The 24,023-nt window shown below is 34.2% G+C and overlaps 1 protein-coding gene across 2 annotated transcripts in view; it reads left to right on the top strand.

Moving 5' to 3' along the window:
- LOC147074422 (CREB-regulated transcription coactivator 1-like) overlaps positions 1 to 22,685 on the top strand; it is an 84,115-nt gene extending 61,430 nt beyond the window's left edge. For both annotated transcript variants that reach the window (XM_085943670.1, XM_085943669.1), the window contains 10 exons: positions 110 to 441; positions 2,306 to 2,396; positions 2,964 to 3,126; positions 3,595 to 3,765; positions 10,672 to 10,719; positions 11,304 to 11,408; positions 11,593 to 11,829; positions 20,889 to 20,951; positions 21,291 to 21,456; positions 22,007 to 22,685. In XM_085943670.1, the coding sequence (XP_085799796.1) occupies positions 110 to 441; positions 2,306 to 2,396; positions 2,964 to 3,126; positions 3,595 to 3,765; positions 10,672 to 10,719; positions 11,304 to 11,408; positions 11,593 to 11,829; positions 20,889 to 20,951; positions 21,291 to 21,456; positions 22,007 to 22,266 (1,636 nt within the window). In that variant the 3' untranslated portion in view covers positions 22,267 to 22,685. The remainder of the gene's footprint in view (positions 1 to 109; positions 442 to 2,305; positions 2,397 to 2,963; positions 3,127 to 3,594; positions 3,766 to 10,671; positions 10,720 to 11,303; positions 11,409 to 11,592; positions 11,830 to 20,888; positions 20,952 to 21,290; positions 21,457 to 22,006) is intronic.
- The last annotated feature ends 1,338 nt before the right edge of the window (positions 22,686 to 24,023 follow it).

The raw sequence follows: 24,023 nt of genomic DNA, 5'->3' as shown, positions 1-24,023 counted from the left end.
TATCTGCTATAGATGATTAAGTACATATTATGTGAACTAAACGATTTTTGGAAAAAGACACGCTTCATTTGTGTGTTCAGGATTTTAATTTGCCATGTTTGTTCTCCAGCCCTCCCCCTGACTGCAGCTGGCGGCGGACGAACTCAGACAGCGCCCTGCACCAGTCGTCAGTGGCACCGAGAGACGTGTCCCCGCAAGGCTCCCCCCACCACAATCACCACAACCACTTGCAGCACCACCACGGGGGCAACCTGCTTCACCATCACCACAGTCAGAGTGGTGGCCTGCACCAGCAGCACGTCATGGGGCAGGGGCAGGGCCAAGGAAACGGCGGACTGGGGATGCAACCCAATCACCTGCAGCAGCACCACTACTCCCACTCCCACCACGCTCTCAACACGCCCGCCATGCATCATCACAGTGGATTGGGCCACAGAAGAGGTGATTAATTTGATTACTGTTATGATACAGGCAAAAGTCAATAGGCGTGTACTGATTGAGTGATCAGCCTCGTGCATTTGCTTCGTGAAAATCGCTGTGCGAAGTAGCTTGCACTAAATTAATGTCACGCGAGGCAGCCGCGCGCAGCACCTTTGAGCATCGATAAACCGACAACGATTGGATCAGTTGTGGCAATGCTCCGGCGAGGCGAAATGTGCGTTTGTCTTGGGCGAGTCGCGTTGACTGAGCGTTTTGCCTCGCAAGGCTTTTACGTATGGTCAGTACGCACCTAATTATACACAATTCATTCATACAATCATATGGTGGCTATATTATGTCAATGGCACAAGAAACACTGTGATGAAAATATTTTGATGAACCACATGTTCTGCCATGGTTCACAGGGGTATTCAAAGTGTGCGCCGTCCGCCGTTTTGAAAAAACATAATATTTCCAGACAATCGTAACTAGGATGGAACGATAAAATATTAATATTGTGTAGTTCCACGTTGTTAGAGTGGGGAAAAAAATGATTTTGATTTGGTTAGAGTATAATTCTATAATTGGTTTCCAATACACATAACATTGGATTTTATATGAGAAAATCATATTAATATTTTTCTTGCGCCTTTTTTAGTTAGATATAATTTTATTTTTGAGGTTTTCATCCAAATTTTAAACTAGGTGATGGATATTTTAAATTAAGAATGCTAATTATAAAGACCATACAGTTGAATAAATAAAACCACCCAATAACCTTTTCATAGCACACAATCGATAATTCAATTTATAGAAAATCTGTTCTTAATAACAATAGGCTGAAAAACTATTTAATTATCCATTGTCTGATGTGCATAATGGAGTGATAATATTTAAATTGTTGTCTTTATTTGACTTAGGAAATACATAAATTACTAATAATATAGGTACGGTTAGCTTTTACGATTATGTCTCTTTAAAGCAAACATTCTAAAACTATACCATTGATTTTTCACAGTATGTACCTTTCGTAAATATCTAATATGGAGAATAAAAACACCCTATCCATAACAAAAATAAATATATTAATAAAGACATAATCTATTAACCCAAACTAGTACCTCGATTATCCCGAAAAAGGCGTGATTCGATTATATTTTGTTTTTGAGCTGTTATCGTGTCTTCCTCATTTTTTCCACATTTCAGGCTCGTTGCAGAGGTCATTCTCAACGAGAATAAAAGATACACTGTGACAGCTCAAAATAAAAACAATAACACGTGAGCGGCTATTGGTTTCAAAGTCGGTTACCTCTACTTTTTGTGTTGTTAATATTTTTTATGATTCTGCTTCCTTAATAATTCTTTAATTCCATTCACATCAAATTCAGCTCCTCTTGCTAATAAAATAATATCATACCGAAATTTTAATCCTGGTTATATCCACAGTTACAACTACAAACTATAATTATTATTTTCTAATAATTTCATTGTTTCGTCATTCGCTTATTTACTATGTAATAATATGTTTGCAAAGAATGTATTCTATTGCTGTCCCAAATGTGCTTCGAGTTATTTTGTGAATATCTTGAAATAAATATTCACAGAGGTAACCGACTTTGAAACTAATCGCCCCATGTAACTGTAAAAGTCTCTTTAAAGTAAATTTTAAAAATAATGGTGTGAAAAAACGTTTATTCCGGAAGTAAAAAAGTTTCTTTTATTGTTTTTTCAATTATACTTATTTTCTGAAACACCATTAGGTATACCAAAGTCTGGATGATTGAGGTATACTGCATGCATGTTTTTATACAATCATTTCTTCCCTAATATAACTATGGTTTTATGTTGTTTAATATGTTATAATTCTTTTGTATCTTTATTCCAGATGGCACATTAGACGGCATGATGTCAATGATAGATACCAACCCCAACCGACCGAGATCATCCTGTGAAGTTCCTAGAGTACCTGGCATTAAGTAAACACCAAAATTATCTAAAACCCTCACCTTCACAGTTTTTATGATGTCAAAGATTTTACTCTGAAATGTATATTATTTTTTTTAAGTTGATAGTCATTTCATTCTCAGACTTATCAAAACTACAAAAATAAATGACTTATCTACGATGGAAGTATAAAATTCATAGAATGAGACGAAATGACTCTCTCATTTCGATCGATATTCGGGATTCGATTTGATTATTTATCTGATAGAGCAGTATGTAATGTTCGAATCCTGGGTCTGGCAAGTAGGTACATATATTGTTTTTTCAATTTGTGTATGAGTATGGACCTGATAAGTTGAGTAGTGTTGATAAGTGTTTGACATCCATTTCTCGTAAAAACAAAATCTGCTAATACAAACCTCCACTCTGTGGAGGCCCATATGATCTTATTGGGATCGGACATGGTTGAATATGTAAAAAAAAAAATGTACGTTATGATTGGATATTGCAGACTTATATTACTAGTAATTTTTCATATGTAGGAAAAATACAGAATATAGTTTTGAATCAGTTAATAATGATGATTGTATTTTTTCCAGTATATACCCGTCAGCGCATGAGTCGGGGGTGGCGCAGATTCCCGTCAGCAGTAACACGGGTTCCCTACCTGACCTCACCTCCGTTCACTTCCCCCCCGCCCCAGCACCCCTCTGCCGAGACCGCAACGATGCAAACGACCACACGGCGAGCCCCTATAGCACTGTGAGCCTTCACTACTTTTTATTCTACAGCAAATAAACTCAGAATGTTGCTTTTGGTTTTTTTAATGTTGTTATAGATATCACAATGTAATGCAAATGTAACTACATATAATTGTCTATAAGGATAGACCGTATCAATGCCAAATACAGTCAATTATCATTTTATTGAATATTTAGATGAACAATTACAAATAGTGCTATTTCATGCATACGTTACAGAAACATCAAATTAGCTGCTAAAAATGACACCTCTAAACTAATATTTGGTTTTATTTGGTATTTAAATGTATCTGTACTATACTGAAATCACCTCATGTGTATCACGCCCTCACATGATGGAAGGTTTTTTATTTTATCAAAAAACTCTTAGAAGACAGCTGTATTTATGGCAAGCAGAAAACTGATCACTATAATAATAAACTCGTAGCAAGATAAAATATAATAATGACTGCTTATTTTTTGTTTCCAGAGTCCAATATCAGCATCACCCGCCACGTTATCCCCCACCTCCCTCCCCGCGAGATCGGGCCACTCGCCGCACCATTCCCCCCGCTCGTCCCCCCACACAGCCAACAGCAGCCCCACGGCTGTCGTCGCCCCCTCTCACCCCGGACACTACGCAAATCATCATTCGCAGCAGGTATGCAACAACCACACGCACATACATCCACACACCAATACACTTAAGGCTTATTATCCGGGACAATCAGACTTGGTTTGATGACTGCAGTGCATTCAGACAAATTATATTTCTATATAAAAATCCACAACCAACCATCATAGGTTAGTGGTACAGTTATGAATGAATAATCTCGTATTGTACATCTAACATGTAGAGAGAGCATCTTTTTGTGGTATTCATCCTTACCGCAAACCAATCTTCTTAATCGCATGCCACTGTAAGTGGACATGTTTAATCCACAATATAAAAAAAATCTAAATTGATTTCAATAGAGATCGTAGCATTGCTTTTGTAAGCGTGTTTTTCTAATTAAATATATGAACTCTCCTGCTAAACCAATGTGAAATTTTGATTGCAACAGATAAATCAAATCAAGTTATTTAACAAAATCACTCTTCACTCAGACTACCCTGCAACCTTCAATAACAACAAAGAAATATTGAGATGAATCCGTTATCATCATGCCCACATAATAAAACAACCTTTTTTTTATATCGATACTGTACAGTTGGGCAGATTAATAGTTAGCAACAATATACTGACACACACAATTGAGTACAGGTACCCTCGTTCATTGTGGAGATACGTTCTGGACATGGTCGCGATAAGCGAAATTTCGCGATCGGGAGGTTCCCTTGTTTGGCATCTTTACGTTTGTTGTGCAAAATTTGCGATTACATATTGTCAAGTAATGCATTACAACCATGTTTTACAGCACTCACTCGCTCGTAATCTTTGTCGTTCTCTTCTCACAACTCCATGCCATTGATTGTGAAGAGAAAGAGCCTTTTCAATGGTTTTAACACTTAAATTTTGCACGGGTGTAGGTTCGGAGACGTCGTTTTCTAGGGACGTATGGCAGTCCATTTCCTGCAGCTCCTCATTAGTTAGGGTTCGCCGTGTGAAGTCTGAATATCATCTACATAAACACCTCCGATGCCTCTGGATATGGCTATAAGACTAATCTCTTCGATGATATTTTGAATATCATTTTCATAATTGCAGTGAACTTCAACAATTTCACTGAACAACCTTTTCTAAACACTCTTCATACACAACTGGGTGCTTTCATTCCACGCTTCGTCGATGTTTCTGATAGCTTTCCACTAAACCCGTATGGCATCTCTTATCACCTCCATCAGTTTCTTCAATGAGTTGAGAGAAGAAGAGTTAGACGAATATTGGATGCTTTAAATCCAAAACCAGCCTTCACCTCTATGGAAATAAACATACGTGTTGGCATTCGTTCCCAATAGAGTCCCGACTCATCCACATTAAAAATTAAATTTGGTGGATGATTTCCCCTTTCCTCAACATCCAGTTTTACAAAAAGATCGCGATATAAAGAATTCTCACTCATAGTGTCTCTCTCCAAAGCCATGAATCGCAGTTCGAATAGCCTGATAAAATTCACATGTTTTTTTCAATGTGTGTTTGAATCAGAGCTTTTATAAAATTACCTAGACTTTTGTTGTCTTTAGCTTCACTGAAGATAGTGCATCTTATTGATATTGTGATACTATTATTTTTGCAATAGCAATATTTTCCATACATAGATGAGGTGCGTGAAGAGTCCTTTATGTTACACCACCAATTACAATAACTCACAAATCTATATTTTTTTTCAACCACTTCATAATACCTAAGTTTTTAGTAACTGCAGCTAAGCTTCTGAGTAACACACACATGTCGTCCTTTTCTCATTACTGATGACAATGAAATGTCTCTGTCGGTGCGATTATGCCGTTTTATTACACTTGTGAACAAGAAACGTACAGCATATCTGTGTTACCCAGAAGCTGCCAACAATCAAACGATATCATGGAGATTCTATAATACATTGACAAGATTAAATTCATTAGCTTTTATTCATTTTTATATGTAGTACTATTTTTATTATTTATTTGTGTATTATGAAGAGCTACTGTATGGGAACCAATTTTTTTTCATAAAATCACTTCTGGCGTGAAAATAATGTCAATATTAATATGTGGTTGGTGTTTTTTAACCCGGCCGGCGCCGATGTCACACACCTTGTACAAATCGGCCAAATTCGCAATGCGCATGTGTATAAATCGATGCCACCGCGTCCATATTTATCATACGGGACTGATTTTTTCACGTAAATTTGGCCTGATTTGTCCTTCTCTTGCCACCTATGACATATTTTAAAAGCATTGGTTCTAAATATAAAATAATCACCAAAGTTTCGAACCAATTCGTACGGCCAAGTTTTGCCGGTCGACAGAAATCAGTTTGAACTGCGCGCCGCGACTGCGCAGTATACGACAGACTTTCAACCGAGCGGGCCATTGCGCGGGATTGTATTTATCGCATACAAGTAGAATATTTACCGCAATCGTTGATAAATACTTTTTTTGCTGTCTGGTGTACTTATCACATTAAAACTGGCATGATTAACTATTGAACGTATGATTTTATTTTACCGCGATTTTTAAAATACTTTTTGTACTGTCTACCGTGTCCCATTTTAGTGAATGTGAAAATTAATACTGATATCAATAACTATTGTGTGTGAGTTTAATGGTTTCTGTGATTTGGCGTTCCCTAATACTGTAGTTAAACATTTTAAAAACATTTCATAGTTTTATAGTGCGTAAATATGGAGGAAGAAAATGTGCGTACTAATGAGGAATTGGACTCAGATTATGATATGTCGGAAGAGGAATTGGAACAGCATGAGACTGATCATGACGTCGACGATACGGACTCTGACGAGCCAATTGAATTTTTGCGGTCGTGGAGAACTGGCCCGTATATTCCAATAGTTCACGAATTCAATGATTGTCGATCTGGCGTGACATCGAACGACTTGAACGAATCCTCTCCCGAATGTCTTTTCTTTGAACATTTTTTGAATAAAAATATAATTTCGGAAATAGTGAACCAAACGAATACATTTTTTAACCATTCGTACAGTGCGGGAGACCTTGGACCGAAATCGCGATCACACAATTGGACAGACACGTCAGTGCCGGAGTTGTATACATTTTTTGCCGTATCAATGCTGATGACTCGAAATAAGCACACGTCGATAGAGGAACATTGGAGTACCGATCCTTACCTGCATGCAGACATTTTTGGGAAAATAATGGCTAGAAATCGATACCAACTTATTTTACAAATGCTTCATTTTTCTGATCCTAGTGTGACCGCCTCAAATGATAGACTAGCTAAAATTAGATTACTGTTAGAACACACAAGAACAATTTTTAGGGAAACGATGATACCGTATCAGAATCTTTGCATAGATGAGAGCATAATCGTGTTTAAGGGTAGATTAATTTTTAAACAATTCATTCCTTCCAAAAGACATCGATTTGGAATAAAAATGTTTGTGATGTGTGACGTAATGACAGGATATATTATTGACTTTATAATTTATTGTGGGGAAGGGACTGACATACAAGACAATGAAAATCTCGGTATTTCCGGTGCGGTAGTGACAACGCTAATGAAAGACTACATCGGGAAAGGTCACACCTTATGGTGTGATAACTGGTATTCGAGTCCGGCGCTTTTTAAATACCTTCACTCTCACAAAACGAATGCTTGCGGTACAGTGAGAAAAAATCGTAAAGATATGCCAGAGTTCAGCAAACTGAAAAAGGGAGATACCGAGTCTAAGTACAATAGTCCACTTTTGGCTCTGAAATGGCACGATAGGAGGGATGTTCACATGCTATCCACCCTCCACGATGCATCATTTGGACCAACGGGAAAAGTGAACTATAGAACTGGCGAAAACATCGAAAAACCAAAATGTGTTATAGATTATAACAAAAATATGGGTACGGTAGATAAGTCCGACATGATGCTTAGCAACTTGTCGTGTATGAGAAAGTCGATCAAGTGGTATAAAAAGGTCGCATTCCACATGATCGACTTATATTTATTAAATGCTTTTTATTTATATAAATTTATTAAATGTGACAAAAAAACATTGGGCGATTTTCAACTCTGTGTAATAAAACAATTAGTGAACAAATATTGTGTGAGAATTTCAAATGCACCCCTGCCCAAGCCGACAGCGTCAACTAGCGATAATCCCGTACGATTATTGCCCAAAAGTGCAACGGGACATTTGCCAGAATACATTTTACCGACACAAAATACCGATAAGCCTAGAAGGAGATGTTTCGTATGCGGGAATTCTAAAAAAAATCCGAAAAAAACAAAACTCTCTCGCTATATGTGCCCAACGTGTGATGTTGCGTTATGTCTGTCACCTTGCTTTAAAATATATCACATGTCAAAAGAATTTTAAAATAGGTTTATTATTGTATTTGTTTTTTTTTTAATATGTGAGTTCGTGTTAATTTATCAATAATATTCAATAAGTTAAGTGTTTGTGTAGTTTAAATATATTAAAAGGGTCCCCTTTATATTTGTTTACGACTCAACCCGAAGACATTAATATGTGATTTATCGATATGCACTTGAAAATTAGTAACACTTCAATTCGTGGGAACGTAATGCACAAGTGTCGAAATAGTACACACCGCGCAGAGCTCTAACTATTGGCTACAAAATGGCGTCTTACGGTGAGTTCTTTCAAATTTGGATAGCATTCGTTTGTTCGAGTGTTTCTGATATTATAACTGATTTATTACGGTTTTTTAGTGTGTCGAAATTATTTTAATGGTTTTGGGTTCTCGACTGGAGCTGTGACATATTTTTTATTGCTTTTTTTAGTATAGAACAAAGACGATAATGAAATTCATGCGTAGTTATGGTGCGTCATACGATTTTTGAGGCAGGTGCCGGGTTAAAAGTATTTTTGGAACTATACAGTAGCTCTTTAGAAGTATGTCTGTTGATGAACAATAGACGTAATTATGATTTATTAATTTAGTTAAACCAGTGTTTTCTGAATTGTGATATGCGAAAGATCTGAAGGAGTATGTATGCTTTAATCTGAAATTTTATTTCGTAAATATAAAATAGAATTGTCACTTCGGGGTTTTTTTTTTTTTAAACATCACGATTCCAATAGGAAAATTTGTAATTGACTTCTCGGAATATTAAAATGGACTCTTTGTTGGTCGTATAAGTGGTATAATATGTCAGTAAAATTAATGCCCCTGAAGTGATACTAGCATGTTGTATGTTTGGGAAACACTGAATTTATTAGACCATAGTTAGAATTATTATTTTTGAAATCCTTCTCAACAAAATGTCCCATGAAATCATAAGAATTATTATAATAATTATTGTGTTGCGTCGATGTCGATGTCGATCTGTGTAGTTGCACATCCTTTTTTGTTTTCAAACAGCATGACTGATTTTCAATTTACAAGTAATATTTTAATCCTTTCGATACTAACATGGTATTATGTTTATAGCCTGAGCAATAATTCCGTTAGTAATTCTTCTTATTTTAATTTAAAACCCAGATATTTAGCTGACTATTTTTTATAGTAATATTTATAAATTCATATTGTTTGTTTTATCTCTGTAAGCATACCTCTTTACCCCCTATTTTTATCCACATTTTTATTTTTTCTATTGAAATCAATTTGTTGTGAATTTCATTAGAGGGTTGTCCATTTATTACGTAGCATACGATTTAAAAAATGATACCTAAGTTTAATTTAGTTAACGCCCTGATAACATCATTTTGAAGTGGGTATTGAATACGAAGGCTGTTAGGATTCGCCATAAATAGTGCACATTAAACTTTGTTAATCATACGTATTTGTTTTTATTGAACTAACACTACACTTTACAGATGGTATTGGTTAGTTTTTAAAAATCAATGAAACCCTGCCTAACTAAACCATAATAGTTTTGGTATATTTTGGGCGATACGACAAAATTTTACACACTTTTTCATTCATACGTATTTGTTTTCGTTGGATTAAGAAAATATATTGTTGGTTCATTTTTTTAAATTCATTAAGCCCTAAATAATAATAGATAAAAAATATTATTCTATCTATAAAGTATTCAATGTTATGTATGATTTAATCGCATAATTTTAGATATTTTATAGATAGACCAGTTTTTTATCACTATTATCTCTTATGGCTTGGTTTCGCAGGGTTTAAGGCGATACATCAGTGAAACGGCAAATAATTTTCAACTATAGGCGCGACGAAATTTTGGACCCGCTGCTATTCGGAGAGAGAACGTCGAGCCGGAAACACGTCAATTTGTTTCGTGATGGCGACGGGGCTATTAATTCCTAAATTGTGTAAAGATGACTAAAAACGTTACCCATTTACTTTAAAAAGAAAACATGTGAATGCATATATTATTTTTGTTACTAATAGAACAATAAACAGAACATTAAATGGACGCATTTTGGATTTATATGAGAAATTATATTTCGTTTGGCATGCGTCATTTGCACCCGCGACAATGCAATCCGCGCATCGCTTAGCAACGATCTTTTTAGACCGTGCCTCAACTGAGGTATTATAGCCTTAATTGAATTTTAAAAACTAACCAACACCATCTGTAAATTGTAGTATTATTTCAATGAAAACAAATACACATGACTGACAAAGTTTAGTGTGCACCATTTATGGCGGATCTTAACAGCTCACCTCCACCCTTCGTCACTGCAATATATAAATATGAGTGATCAGAATTATATTGAAAGAAATTTAGACGGGGGTTAATGATTGTTAATTATAAAGTAAATAATCATCGGACGTGACCAAGACCCTAGGTGCATGATCACTCTGAAAGTTAATATAATAGCAAGTCTCTGTTTACAATTTTTTTACTTTACTAATTCCGCTTTTTTTATTATATTTTAATTTATTATTTTGCTGTTTTTTATTATTATTTTTTGCCTCTTTGTCTTTTAGTATTTATGTTTGGTGTGCATTTCAGAACCACTTGTCTGTGCCAAACACAAATAGGTATCCCCATCACATTAAGGTTTGTTTTATTTTTCTTTTTCTTTATTTTTATTACCTATATATTTTATGATTACTCGATTTGCATGACGATCCGTCTTCCCCCTCTAAATGTGCATAGTTGATTTATTACTGTTTAATGTTGGCACCCTTCCGTTTGCTAAAACTTTAACCTTTTAATACTAATTTTATGTTTGTTAAAAAATTTCTCGTTCACTATACTTATCTTATACAAACACATCCCTTTTATGTTAGAATATAGTTATTATTATTGAAGAAAAATGTAGAAATCTACATTATATAAGTCTGTTTATTATTGATTATGTGTTGTTACAAACAGGCTTAGACCCACCCCTTCTGTAGTTAATTAAATAATTTAGTAAGTAATCGTGTTAAATTGACGTTGACTATACCCACCCCCCTCTCCACAATTGCAATTTTATTATTATATATCATTAATTTCACTTAATTTTGAAAGTGCGTATTTTACCTTTCCAGTTTTTATTTATTTATATATCCATGGTTTTCAGTACGCTATTGTTGTGTTTGCAAAATATTGACACTTGATGTAAAAAGTTTGATAATTTTTGACATTGTTTCTTTCAGGGGTCAACGTTAGAATCGTCATGGATACAAAGTGGTTACCAGCAACAGTGCAGTCCGCCGTCTTTACACTCCTCGCATTCGAATATCAACATACCTTCACCGACGGTGAGCGGCGTTTGTTTTTATCATTTCTACTTTTATGTTTTTACAATTTAGAAATTTTAATTCATGCTGGTTGATCTCGATCAAGATATTAGACCACCTCCAAACATCCATTCATCTGTTCGGGTCTGGTTACTTGACATGAAAGAAATAAAATGCAATGATGTGTGCTATTGTCGTGTTCCAGATGGGTGTGGCACCGGCGCAAGCGGGAGTGTCGAGCAACGGAGGCGCAGGAGGGTACCGCAGCCCGCACAGTCCGGGCAGCAGTCCGGGAGGAGGCGGAGGAGGGGGGGACAGCCCCCACTACGACGCCAGCGCATCCAACTCCTACTCCAACCCCTCGGCTTCGGCCGCTAACACCGCCAACGACAACTACTACCTCAGCCAGGCATTGCAGCAACACTTTGAACAATTCTCCATGGTCAGTACACCCTCACTGTTTCCGAAATCTTCACTCACCTGTCCATTTTTATATTCTGCTAGAGAAACAGCAGTCAGACTGGCCCGCTTTTTTTTTATTGTCCTTACTGCAAAAATCTACATTTTTAAATGTTGACATGCGGAATGAGTGAAGATGACGACATGAATATAATCACTCCCGAATGGCATATTTCCTAAAACAGAGACGACTGGATGACCAGTTCTAGTGTATTTTTATCCTATGTTGGTCATAAGCGTTCAATGGGCTCCGACTCAAGGAGGGCGATAGTTTTGTATATGTATAAAAACACATGATTTTTATAGAAACTAACTCATCGAATGTGTCAATAGCTTTTTGTATTTCGGTGAATAATATCATTGGTGAAGGAAAGAAAGCGAATAATTACGGTAGTATACGGGTTCTACTTTGGTTTACAAAATCAACAAAAGTTTCGTATACTCTCCCGTCGTTTGAAAATCTTCATGTAGCTAGGTACAAGATGTCGATCTGACCAGCATTAACTAATGAATCCGTAACACCATTGAGCGTGTGTTTGATGTGATCAAAAGAAAGTTACTGTATGTGACATATGGCCCCATACTAGAAGGAGGCGAATGACATATACAACATCCTCCAACAAAAAAGCTAACTTCAAATTTGTTGAACTTGTAGTTGGACAGAGGAAGATGGAGGAAATTTTGGAAAACCCGCCCTGGGTTGTTGAGCCACTTATGATGATGACGACTGATTACTCGAAAATGGTCTTTATGTAGCTTTTGAAATTGAGTACTCATATATTGTAACATAAGAAAACATCACGGATAAAACCAAAGCCAGCGAACACACAATTGCTTCCATCAGTGACGAGGCGTGGAGTTAAGCTGTTAAGATCCAACATAAATAGTGCATAGTAAACTTTGTCAGTCATACTTCTTTGTTTTCATTCAATTAAGAATACATTTATGACAGATGGTATTGGTTAGTTTTTTTAAATTCATTAAGCCCTACCTAAACCAAACCATAATCCGTAAGAAATATTCGTCTATCTGTAAAATATATAAAATTATGTATGGTTTAATTGAATTTTAAAAACTATCTAGCACTGCAATTTGTATTCTTAGTTCAATTAAAAAACAAATAAGTAGACTGACAAAGTTTAGTGTGCACTATTTATGTCGGATCTTAACAACAAACCTTCACCCTTTGCCACCGGCTTCCATTGACTTGGGACCCAGTGAACGATTGTACCACATACCCATATAGTTGTAGTGAAACAAAAGAGAGACATGGTGGGTAATTCATACTTATAGTTTTCATACATATCATTATATTATTCTTATTCCTAACTACTTCATGTGTTTTAATAACATTAATAATATTTTATTTATGTTGTATAAATAATATTTACACTTATTTTTAGTTACTCTTAAAATATTTTCATAATTAATATTCATTTATTTAATATTATGAAAAAAACAACATAACATTTCGCTTAGTAATCTACCTTTGACATTCCCTTATAATGAAGTTACATACAGATTATATCCAAAGTATGCTACATATTATTTATTTTCCCAGTCATCATATTTTGTATTTTCTCTTTGTTTTGTGCTTCGAAATGTCATCCGATTTGCTAACAGGGAGTGGTGAGTTACTAACACGCTTTGCTTGTCTATAAAAACCTCTTCAAATGATATGTTGTGTCGCCATCTTGGAAAATGTGCTTTATGCTTTCATATAATATCATACATAGCATAATATATAGATATATAATATTATATTATACGGCGTGTGTAGACTTCACAAAGCAATTTTGTCATAAAAACTACATTTCATATTTGAAATATCGATATATTTCTTATTATTTATTGCAAAAGAACATTTGTGTCATTTTGTACAAATGATTGATCATCGTATCACATTTCATTGCTACGTGTAAATTAAATTGAAATCTTTTTACCAATTTTTAGCTTATTATGGTGACCGCAGTGGAGTAGACAAAATGCGCGCCTATAAATCTGTGGGTCATGTGTCCAAATCAGAATTGAACCCAATTCACATTTTTCAATGTGTAGATCGAACAGCTTACAACTGATACTCATAAAAAAATGTTGGAATACATCAATAAGAGGCGGCCAAGATTCACATCATTATCATTACAGTTATTTTTAAGTTTTATTTTTCAGTCACTAAATTATTCTTCATTTTTGTAAAATACCATTTCCGCTCCAAAATGGAGCAAAGATAAAGATCTGCACACAGTGTGAAGGTATATTAACAAATCTTTGCGTCTGGCCTTGTAAAAAAACTATATTTTACTCAACTGTTAGATTCGGATCCATGACTCACGAAACGAGACGTAAGTGTCCTGTCCTCTCCTCCACTGTGGGCACATGCGAGTGTACCCAATTATTATTCAATTATGCCTAAATGCAAAATATCAATCCAGTTGTAAATCTCATTATTTAATTCACACTGTTTATATTGTACAAAAACATAATATTTTTTTTATATGTAATATGAAAATTTTAATGAAAGTTGATCACATTCAATAGGATTCAATTGATACCTATTGATCAGTTTTAATAATACTCATGATAATGACTTTGTTATATGAATCGTTTTGAATCAACATTGACTTATCACATGCGTTATAAACTCCGTTCTGTTTTTGTGAAGTCTCACCACGATACTCTTAAAAGACTGTAAACAATATGATGGAACACTGTGGAACGTTCATGTTTTTGCACTTGAATATGTGTGATATATGTCTCGTTACAGTTCATTCATTGTTCATCCTATATTATTATTATTACATATACCATCGTTTAGCGTCTTAGTACAAACACCACGGTCGTTTTAAACGCTGTCATGGCCATACAACACTGTTTTAATATAAATAATGCTTCACTTTGACGATCCCGTAAGCGGTCTTGTAGCGGAAATATTCAATCACTCACCTTTTACCCTTGACTCAGTTTTCACTAATTTGTTTTTATACGTTGGTTTATACATTTTAATGCAATTCTAAGTAATTGTCACCACACTCTTCGGTAGATGATATTACAATATCTAAAGTAATTGCACAATAACGATGGGTCTAGGACGATTCGGCCCTACTGACTGGATGCCGGGACAACAGACATCTGGGCGGTGCACAGACAAATGAAATACATGAAGAAATATACGTACAGTCGAACTCAGTTATCACGATCTCAGACATAGCGAGATCTCGGATGTAATGAGGAAACATTCGTAGACATTTTGGTTTATGATTTTCTCCATACATTTATTCACTGTTATAACAACCAACTTATCGGATATACCGGGCTTAAAGACTGTTAATGTGTCGATCGTTTAAAAACATTTCGACCCTAAGCAATTAAATCCGATCGGACAGGATGCCGCCGGGGACGGATTATGTTTATGACACTAGTTAAGTGCATACCTAATTGTTGTTTTTGCCGATAATAATGAAAAAGTATTCACGCATATGGTTGAAAAATCCAAGGTTTGTGAAGTCCGTAGGTACCTACCAGCATTCATTACAATAAATAACTTCTTTTGTAGTTTATGAAGGCCATGCTTGTTTCGGGCATTTTTACAATGGTTTTCAGATTTTTTATTTTCGACTTTTTTGTTATGTGACCGCTCATTTAAAAATACCTATTCTCTGATATAACGAGTACTGCTTATAACGAGAAAATTCAGTCGGTCCCATCTTCCTCGTAATAACCAAGTTCGACTGTATATTGAACAGACAATAAACAAGAATCTCCAATTTCAGTCAGTACCTACTTTTAATAGAAAGTTGTTTTAGTTTTGTACAGTTACTTAGTCTAATCCAGTTTATAAAAATAAAAACAATACCTTCCTCCTTGGAGTTTAAAGATTTGCACTAAAACTACGACAACTTGAGCATAATATGTCCTTATAGACAGATACTCTGTATTAAATTTATTTTTCAATTTACTGTATTAAATCGTAACATACGTCTATTTCTTCAAGTATTTTATTAATCTGCAGTGGTGTCCAGTTGGCGGCGCCAAATCGTCCCATTCACATAAATGATAAGATCGTTACAAACTTTTTGTACATTTCAACTGCAATTAAAATATTATGTCTAATATGCAATCTGTTTATTACAGAATATCTGAACTAGTATTAAACCATTTCCACCATAAGACCTGCCCCACATGAACCAAATCTTGAGTCATCACAACCATAAAATGTCACCGTAACGTTTGTTTGTAAAAGGCAGCTCCAGTCAAGCAACCGCTAACGAATCAGGGGTCGGCAAACTTTTAATACGAAAGAACCAGATACAACGCAAAATGCACAAAATACTCCTTAAAACTATTATGAAGAATAAACCTTGCATTTTAGTTCTTCAAGGCATGAGGCGTATTTGATCAATATTTCTGATAAGCCGAACACCAAGCCAGCAAGCCACATGGGGCTTACAAGTTGTAGTTTGCCGATCCTTGCGCTAATGTGTGTTTCTACAGTAAGTCGAAATAGACGACTAAATTGTGCCATATGAATAGTCCATGTGTTGTGGGTTGCAGACATTCTATAAAAATATTAAATTCTTTGAAGAAAGACTCCATCATAACTAAGTGTATATTATGTATGAGTTGTAAAATCAATATCAGTTAACAGTAGTGGCAAACGATGGAGGTAGGCTATGGAGATCCAACATGAATAGGTGCACACTATAGTTTTTCATTCATATGTCATATTTGTTTTCATTGAACTAAGAATACAAATTGCAGATTATCTCGGTTAGTTTTTAAACTTCTATTTATTAAACCCTACCTAAAGCAAACCATAACAAATATTAGATAAAAAATATTTTTCTATATATAAAATATTTAAAATTATACCATTAAATCATCCATCATTTTTGATACTTTATGGATAAAAGTATATATTTTATTTATTGTGGTTTGGTTAGACAGGGTGTTATCGAGTTTTAAAAACCATCCGCAGTTTGTATTTTTAATTGAATGAAAACAAATAAGTATGACTGACAAAGTTTAGTTTGAACTATTTATGTCGGATCTCCACAGCCTACTTTCATCCATCTTAACAGTCAGAAAACGTTTCCCCAAATAATTGGAAATAGTAATGTCATAAATATAGTAATAATTATTAGTCTTTTAAAACGAAACACTCAATTTGTTATTTATTATCTGAGCAGACGTTTTGATGATTATAATGGTATGAAATATTCTGCATTCGGTGCAATTGGGTTAAAAGCATAGTCAGATTGGGGTAAAATGATATAATATTGTTTCGTTTAATAAATTTTTCAATGTTCATGATAATTAATTACGAGTGTTTAAAGCATTTGTTATTAAAACATAATATGAAAAATGTGAATAAAGTCATTCCTTGGAAGTTTACTGCAGTAGATATTATTTAGGTCTAGTGGATAAATAAAATATTTTCTTTTACTTGACACTTATCAGTAAGTATATACCACCAGAGTGTATACTTTTATAAAAAACAAAGTAAAGGCAGATATTTGAAATTATTAACACTATACTCGTAAATGGCCCCGACATAACGTGTAGTGTGTTTTGGTAGAGTAGTATATTCTAAGAGTGAAGTGTAAGTGTTGACGCTAGAATAGGAGATGTTTTAATGGTGGTGTGTGTGTCCTTGTCCTATGCCTTGCGCTAAAGGATTGGGCACAGCTGGTGCAGAGTCTAGTGGAATCCGGGGTCACTTGGACGGCTCAGGTCCAGGTGATGATACTTTTCAACGTTGCCTAATGTTCTGTATTCCTCTCTTATCTCGTTTTGTTCCGCTTACCGGGCCCTTCAACCAAAACATGCCTTCGGTCTAAACTTTCTCCAATAATATCACTTGACTAACTTATTAACACATAACTACATTACATTATCTCCATTGACAATAATTGTCTCAGATTTATCACACTTCAAACAGGAAAATGTAATGTTTGTAATGTAATTGTTTGTATTAACGAATCACCATATTTTTTATATTATAAATCTTTCTACTCATACAAAATTACGATTTTACTAATACTGTCATAGAAATATTACATTTCTTGTGTGTTTTTCAATATTGTTATGTCTCTTGCAAAGTGGGAATTTTTTTAGACTTGATTGTCATATTTTGATGTTTGTAACTTATGTATTTTTGAACTGTCTGTAAACGTGTACAATCAAATCGTCACCTCAATACTACAACTAGATAACTTGATTTTCACTGTTTTTGAGTTGGCTATTGAATATCATTCTACATTTCCTTCTCTACAAAATGATAATACTAGGCAAGTCAGAAGTTAATGGTAACTGTGTTTGAAAACATTAGATAATTTTGAAACCATAACTGTATTAAACAAATAAAAATATATCTACAATATTTTTTCATACAATTGAACATTATTTAATTGTTCCCAAATAGACAAGCACAATTATCCATTTTTATTTTAAATAATAATTTTCCCCAACAATGACCAAATCAGAGTTATCTAGTTGTAGTATTGAGGTGATGAAATCTTTGTACTACATTTCGTCATAGATCCCTACTTTAAATTAACTATTCACATGAAGTGACAGTAAATAGAATGATGGTATGTTTTTATTGAAGAAGGTCCAGAATTCTTTGTCAATGTGTTTCGCTCCAAACAATCATTAAAAAAAAAATTTGTGTTATTATACTATTAATTTTTTTTACATCTTTCACATATTCATAATTGTATAGTTCGATGCTTGCATGGCTGAAATGTTTATTTTACTGTTCGTTGAGTAATTTTATTTGATTCTGTTTTCGTCGATGACGTGCCATGCTTCTTGCTTTCGACGTCCATTATTACCTCTTTATTTATGTGAGAAAATTATAGTCCTCCGGTTGTTTCGATTAAATTATTTATCTTACAAAGGGACCGTCTTACCTGGAAGCGGTTAACATTGTTTTTAGGATGGTGCATAAACTCTTTAAAGAGATTCTCCATAATATTATATTTAATAGAATCTCATCAAAAATTATTACTATATTAAGTCATGTTCTTTTAGGCAATTATTATCTTCCTGGTTTAATTACTCAGTGCGTGAAAATATAAATATGAATTGAAGAGTTGTATCCTCATAGTAATAACATAAAGAGAGTGGGTATTGTTTCATCAAAATGAAGCCGCATTTCTTGTGTATAACGCACAGTGGAACCTCAATTTTATTATTATTAACTTAACTATGAAATGTTATACCATCATGTTGCTTCTCAGTATGGCTACCAAATTTAAACACAACATAGTTAACCATATTTTCTACTAAATTAACTAAAAATAATTACCACTAACTTTATATTTAACACAAAAACAATAAATTTCAGCAACATGTGCTCTCAGTTTTTAAATGAATGGAGTCATTCAAACCAATGTTTAACGGTGACGTGTACAAAAAATATTTAATTCAGCCGTAGAAATTCTATTTTACTCTAACGCATATAGCGGATATATAAGCGTGCCAAATGCTTTGTCACTCGCACTAATGATACGTTTTTATTCAGGCCTTGGTTGTATCAGAGAAGATCTCTTATTAATCTTGATGCAAACAGTCTTTCGAAGTTAACCAATGTGTTTCGAATGTTTTTAACGTAGTTATTATTTGTGTTTTTGAGTTAATTGATCTTCCTAGGCAGTGTAGTTATACATTTATACAAATTTTATATCCATTATTCATTGTGTAAGTGTATTAGAAGAAGAAAAAGAAGCATCAAACAAAACCAATATTCCTTTTGAAGGACAGACACTCTCTTTAAAATAATCTAAGAATAAAAATGTATTTTTGCTATCCCAATTCCTAGACCCAAGACCTAGGGTGTAAAATAGACCTCGTAGAGATATTTTCCAATCATTGCATGTTTCGTGTGTGTTTTAATAGTAATAATAATTTATTAACTGCTTGATTTTTGTGAACACACACTTTATACGTCTAATCTTACATTATAAACACTATATTAAATATGGCACATCATAATAACTACATATATTATGTCTGATTGGATATTACAACTTTCTATCTTTCATATATCGCTTACCTGCTTGGCTTTCTGTTACTATACTGTACATTTGGGCGTTCCTTCTATAGTCTTGCCACCAATAAATAACTTTTGTATGACTAATACATTGTAAAAAAATAAAAACAATAAAATGCTTATTAATTAATAATTATCTTCTTTCTACCTCATTTTGTATGAAAAAGAAGGAGATGGAAAATATCAATATGCCGTATTATGTTAGTGATGAGTCATGCCAAACCTTTCGATGGTAAAACTATAGTGAAGGCTTTTTTTTTCAGCAAAATTCCACGAACGGAGAGACTGATGGCTAAAATATTGTTTTTCATACTTAAATAATTAATTAATGAATATTGTCTTTATTAGCTTAGTTATATTGAAAAAATATATTCAACATTAGATGCTTATTTTATTGAACGCTTTTAATACCCATGAATATAAATACATAGTATGTATTTCACAATCTCTTTCTCTCTAATATCTTTGTTATGTGGTATTACAAGGGTCAAATACAATTTGCTTTGCATATTATTAAAATACTTTCAAATCTCTGTGATAATACAGATTTTTTAATTAAATACTATTCATTATATTTTTATAATCTATCTCTATCACCCACGATGGCCGAGCGGATAACGCGTCGGCTTATAATGTCATGGGTCCCAGGCTCGAATCCTCGGTCTGGCAAATACACTCTGTTAATACAAACCACCACTCTGTGAAGGTCGGTTTTAAAGAAATTTTTTTCATTTTGGAGACGTACAAGTAAATCTAGATTTTTTAATTATATTTTAAAACAATTACATATTATTTCAATTTATTTAATTATGTTTTAATTTATATTATTAATCCTTTTTTTAAATACCAATTATCACACGGAAATGAATAGTTTGATAATATATTTTATAGTATCTTAGTATTGCCGCTTTTAAAATAAACCTATAAGTAATAATTTTTCATCAAGGCTCATATCTTCAATAACTATTTTTTCTGTGTTCTGTTTTCAGATGGACACACCTCCTACGAGTCACAGTTATATAAATAATATTAATACAAATCAGTACACACAGGTAATTATTATGTTTGTTGTCTATTTTCACAATTAATATATGAGATATATAATTTTAACCATATGAGCCATAATATGTTTAATTTTATTTTTCTTATAGCTATTACAGTATAAGGTTTATTGTCCAAAATAACGATGAGCATTTCAAAATACAATGTAAAAAACAAACTTGCACATTGTAATGACAAAAATAATTAGTCTATATTAATACGAAGACTGTTAAGTGTCGCCACTATGCAGACAAAAATATTGTTTTTGGTCTATAATAAAATTCTCAGCACTCAATGCACAATTGACAATTGCTGTGAATGAGACTAAATGTGATACGATTTGTTTCCAGTCATCCCTCCAGAGCGGCGACGGTTGGACAGGTGGAGGGGGCGGGGGAGGGGGTTGCTCGGGGGCGTCGCAGTGCATAGAAGCGGGAAGCTGCTGCGGCCTCTCGCCCTGTTCCCTCCCCCCTCACCCAAACACTCCCACAACTATACCAGATATTATACTCACAGGTACAATAATATTATTTCTATTTACTTTGATTTCAAAATTATTTTTAATTAAAAACTAATTTAGTAGTGAAGACTCTAAAGCTTACCTTTTTAATAAAAATAATGTTTAATTGCCTATTTTAAACAATAACTTCATTATTTTATATTCTACAAAAAATATATATTTTTCCAAAGACATCTGTCTGTGGGTATGTATTATTAATTGATTGTTGACACAGTCAACAAGACAGCATGTAGCAATTCCACTAATACATAACAAGCTATAACACAAACACAATCTAACAAAGCCAAAGGCTCCCAACTAATTTGGTACATTTCACGGATACAATACATGCAAATTTAAAAAACACATGCACACAATATTCTGTTCAATATTCACTGGATTCGATGTGAAAAAGTCGATTCGACAAGATGCTGTACTACCGAGGCTTTTAGATATCGAAGATTTTAGAATTTAACCACAGCCAGTCAAATATTTAGAAAACCAAAAGCAGAAAAACCAGGCTCACTTAAGTAAGTCCTCAATTCTATTGTTAATTTCTCTTTCCAGACTTTTCGAACCCGAGCTCGGCGGACATGGGCAAGGAGCTGAGCGGCGGGCTGGCGAGCCAGTTCAGCAAAGAGCTGTCGGCCAGCATGAGCATGAACATGAACAGCCACTTCGACACGTCGCTGTTCCCCGAGGACGAGGGGCTGCGTGACGGCCTCGGTCCGCTCGACTTCGACGGCCTGCAGATGCTCACGGACCCCGACATGAACGTCATCTCCGACCCCTCCACCGAGGAAGCCTTCCGCCTGGACCGCTTGTAGTGAGCCTGCGCTCCCTCATCAGAGAATGTCGTCTTCTACAAACAGTAATCGATGTTGGACGGAAAAACAGACTAATCCAATAATATCAATCTGAGATATTGCGACGTACAGAAAAATTATAACACCATACGAAATGTTTGTGATTATAACAGTACCATTATCCTGCACTATGCAATTATGGAATGAGCTTTCGAAAGAAATATTTATGGGCATTTCAACAAATATTATGTAACACACGGCTCAAATCTGGACAGTGTTAATTTCAGTAATACTTACCATTGGTCACAGAACCATCCGGAAATGCTGTTTTTCCACCGATACATTAGTTAATGTCACATTTCAAATTTCCAAAATTCCTCATGAACCAAATTATTAAGCCGAATTCAAAATTAATACGGAAACAAGATTTCGATTTTTTTTATTAACCCTTTCTAAGCGTTACGAATCCCGACTTAGTACAACAGTGCGCGTTGTTATTTCAAGCATCAATAAATCGTAATAAATGTCAGTCAAACATACACAAATAGAGTAGTAAAAAATCGGAGTCAAGTTCAAAAATGATTATGACAGAACCTAATATTTTATGTGACTCTAAAAATAAACATTCGTCGCCTAAAACTGATAAGAAATCACGAACAAGATTTCTTCATTGAAAAAATGCCGGCTTACTCGAGCGGCGCCATGACACTTACGAAATGGTGCTGGACTAATGCGTCGATGACAGATTAACAAGTGTAAGAACAGTTCAGTATTATAGTCTACGGCTACGATTTCGACAAATATGTCATACACATAATGAATAATAATATGGTTTATGACTTTTATGAGCATTTTTGTTGAGTGTGTTAAAAAAATATCAGTCATAAATAGCTCATTTTTATAGCATCCAGGACATCTCAAACTGTGTAACTTTTATTTGAACTCCCATACACATTGCAGCACTGCAGGTCGAGTATAAATAAATCATCCTTGAGAACTACTGGCTATTTGAGAGTAATGTACTTACCACCAGTGCCTGGTTTGTACCTACCATTGACCCCGAACTGAATGGAATCGAATGACACATAGTTTATAACAAAACGGTTTATTTTTCGAATACCTATTAGGCTATTACAATTCGTAAAATATTAAATTTCAAACACTTTTTGCACTTCTAAATGCTTTATAGTCACCACAATTTTATTTTCAAGTTCATTTGTTTTTTTTTTTATTATATAACTTCAATAACCTGTGGGTCTATTCTATACTTATCGAACACTAAAGTGATAAATAGTATCAAACTTAGGGTAGGTTTGTATCAAAATATTAGCACTTATTGTAACAATTACACGAAGTTGGTTTTTATTGTTGCAATAAGTGCGATATTTCAACAGCAGCAAGATAGGTGCTGTTAAAATATAGCACTTATTGCAACAATAAAAACCAACTTCGTGTAATTGTTACAATAAGTGCTAACATTTTGATACAAACCTACCCTAAGTATGATAATATTTATTACTTTATCACTTTAGCGGTCGATAAGTATAGAATAGACCCACTGGTACTAGAATAGGTAATCTCTTATTTTATTATAATGACATGATAGTAAGTAACTCGAGTTATTTTCGACTATAAATATAAGAAGAATTCTCCATAAAAAAAAATAGTAGTCATGAATCAAACCCTTTTGAATAGTGTTACGAAAAAAATAATTCTCAAGTGTCTGTCTCACACCAGCAGACGATGATTTGCCGCGCAGTGTATAAAAATTCAGTAGC

The sequence above is a fragment of the Rhyacophila brunnea genome, unplaced genomic scaffold (assembly GCF_057557595.1).
Source record: "Rhyacophila brunnea isolate RB1 unplaced genomic scaffold, BYU_Rbru_1.0 scaffold_16, whole genome shotgun sequence".
Lineage (NCBI taxonomy): Eukaryota > Metazoa > Arthropoda > Insecta > Trichoptera > Rhyacophilidae > Rhyacophila > Rhyacophila brunnea.
Note: the sequence above shows the minus strand (reverse complement) of the source record. Positions and strands in the feature narration are given on the sequence as shown.